The 2,467-nt window shown below is 48.2% G+C and overlaps 1 protein-coding gene across 1 annotated transcript; it reads left to right on the top strand.

Annotated features, from left to right (window-relative positions):
- Positions 1 to 2,252, top strand: casp17 (caspase 17, apoptosis-related cysteine peptidase). Its single transcript, XM_005750735.1, has 4 exons — positions 1 to 217; positions 859 to 1,022; positions 1,133 to 1,259; positions 1,922 to 2,252. Exons 1-4 carry the CDS (start codon positions 1 to 3, stop codon positions 2,233 to 2,235), a joined length of 822 nt encoding a protein of 273 aa, XP_005750792.1. The 3' UTR covers positions 2,236 to 2,252.
- The last annotated feature ends 215 nt before the right edge of the window (positions 2,253 to 2,467 follow it).

The following is a 2,467-nucleotide window of genomic DNA, read 5'->3' on the forward strand; positions in this document are numbered from 1 at the left end:
ATGTCCCAGCAGAGACGACCAGTGGGTGGGAAGGCTGAGGTGAACCGGGCAGTGGTGGTGTCCGTGGCCGAGTTTTACCCCGGGGTGAAGATGGGGAACAGGGCCGGAGCCAAGAGGGATGCCAAGAGGCTCCACAGTACCCTCAGCAGGCGGGGCTTTAAGGTGGAGTTGCACAGCGACCTGAGCGGCGCCGAAATCTACGAGCTGTTTGAGAAAGGTAACCAATCGCATCACACCGAAAAGCTCACTTCCAACAATAAAAACAGGACGCAAAACATTCTAACTTTATTTAAACACAGCACAGAGACGAAATATTTAAATTGAGAGAGCTTTCAGCCAAGAACTCATTCATTTAAAAAATCAGCTGATGTCACAGAAACTCAGAGGGGGCGGGGCATCAGTGCCCACAGCAGGGCCTGCGTCTGTGAGCCCAGATAAGGAAACATTTGCAGCTCCATCTCCCTGACAGACACGCAGCTTTAACATTACAGTCTCTGTGTGTGTGTCCACACACACAGACACACCTCTGTTCTATTTACAGGTAAAGGTGAGGCTTACACTGCCCTGACACTTATTGGTGGCATGCCAGCGCTGACTGATACATTTGTAATTATATAACATGTGAGGATGTGATTATATGAGTGTGTTTTACAGTGATGGTGATTAAACACTGTTACAACTGATTTCCACTCATAGATCAAACATAGGTCATAAAGTTTCATTAGTTTGAATCTTCTGCATGTGAACGTAAACACAGGCTGGCATACCTGCTGCCATGTATCCAGTGGTATGGCTGCTGTGAGAATGCTGACTGAGGGTCACTGACAGCACTACTGTCTGTTTGTGTCTGTTCTGCAGAGAGCAGGCGGCCCGTGAAGGACTGCTTCCTGGCTGTCTTGTCGTCTCACGGGGAGGAGGACTGCGTGTTCGGAGCCGACGGCAAACCCGTCCGGCTGTCTCGGATCTTCGCATATTTTGACAACGAGTGCATGGAGAATAAGGCCAAAGTGTTCCTCATACAGGTAGGTGGCAGAAGGGCGAGGACAACATGAGTTTAGGTCGTGTCGAGGGAATCAAATGATCTGTTTTCTTCTGTGATGCTGAGGTCATCCTCTTGATGCTGTCTCTGCAGGCGTGTCGCGGAGACGCTCTGGATGATGGAGTGGAGGTGGACTCGGCCGGTGACGCCACCGACTGCAGCTTCTCCCTCCACCTCTCAGTTCCTGCAGATACAGCTGTGATGTATGCCACGCCCCCAGGTAAACACCAAGCCTTCAACAGACCACCACCACTACCCTCTAAACCTCCTCAGCGGCCACTCAGACCTCCTAAACTACCCTTCAAACCTCCTGACAGGCAGCATAACAATTTTATCCATCCCTAGAACCTCCACAGTTACCATGAAACATAGAAATTAAACCATCTTTATGACAACTGCAACACTTGCAATATGATCACATCTCTTCAGGGACTTTTAAGACCTACCAAAGGACTTCTAAACCTCCTTAGTAACCAGAGAAATCTTCTATACTACCCATTAACCTCCTCTATGACTACTGAAATTATTTTAACTGTTCATGGAATCTCCTCACCTGCCACAAAAGTGCCCAACTACCTGTAGACTCTCCCCAATTACTGCAGACCTCTAACTTCCTCTGAGGCCCGCATACCTTTCCAGCTGATCCTGGAGAACCTCCTTCATGACGCACAAACACATTAAAAAAAAAAAACCTCAGAGCTTTTTTGGTTGGCAGAAACCTTTATATGATGGTTGATACAACAACACAAGTCCGACTCCGGATACTAATAAATCGTGATTTTCTTTCTCAGTTATGTCCTCAGGAGCTCTCAGAATTCTTCAGAGGTTGTACGTGTTTAACCATGTCAGATTTCTCTGTTTACCTCCTCCTCTCTCCATCAGGTTACGGAGCCTTCATGAGCCCGCTTGGATCCGTCTTCCTTCAGACGTTCTGCACTTTGTTGGAGGACGAGGCCCATCAGAACCTGGAGCTGACTCGCCTGATGACCCGCCTCTCCCACAGGGTGGCCTACACCTTCCAGGCCAAAGGTCGTGAGCTGGGCGGGAAGAAAGAGATGCCGTGCTTCCTGACACGACTGACCAGAGAGGTGTTCCTGTCCTCAGAGTCAGAGAGAGCCGGAAAAGCAGAGGGAATCTCAGCCACATTACTGGTTGGTACTGAGAGCACCAGAACACGGACACCTTCCATCAGTTAGACCAAATCACGGCAGAGCACATGGAGGAATTGAAATGATCTTGTTTTTGTGTGGTGTCGTTCTAAAACTGTGTGAAGAAAATGTTTAGCATGTCCTGTACATATGTATGTATGCACTTTATTATTTATCTGCAAATACACAATGTTTGATACAGTCACGGGTCTGCTTGGTCTATTTCCTGAACATCTGTCAGTAACAGGCGTAAATCATCATGCCTGACCAGGTAAACGTG

The sequence above is a fragment of the Pundamilia nyererei genome, unplaced genomic scaffold (genome assembly GCF_000239375.1).
Source record: "Pundamilia nyererei isolate P.nyererei 1_Seehausen unplaced genomic scaffold, PunNye1.0 scaffold00285, whole genome shotgun sequence".
NCBI lineage: Eukaryota > Metazoa > Chordata > Actinopteri > Cichliformes > Cichlidae > Pundamilia > Pundamilia nyererei.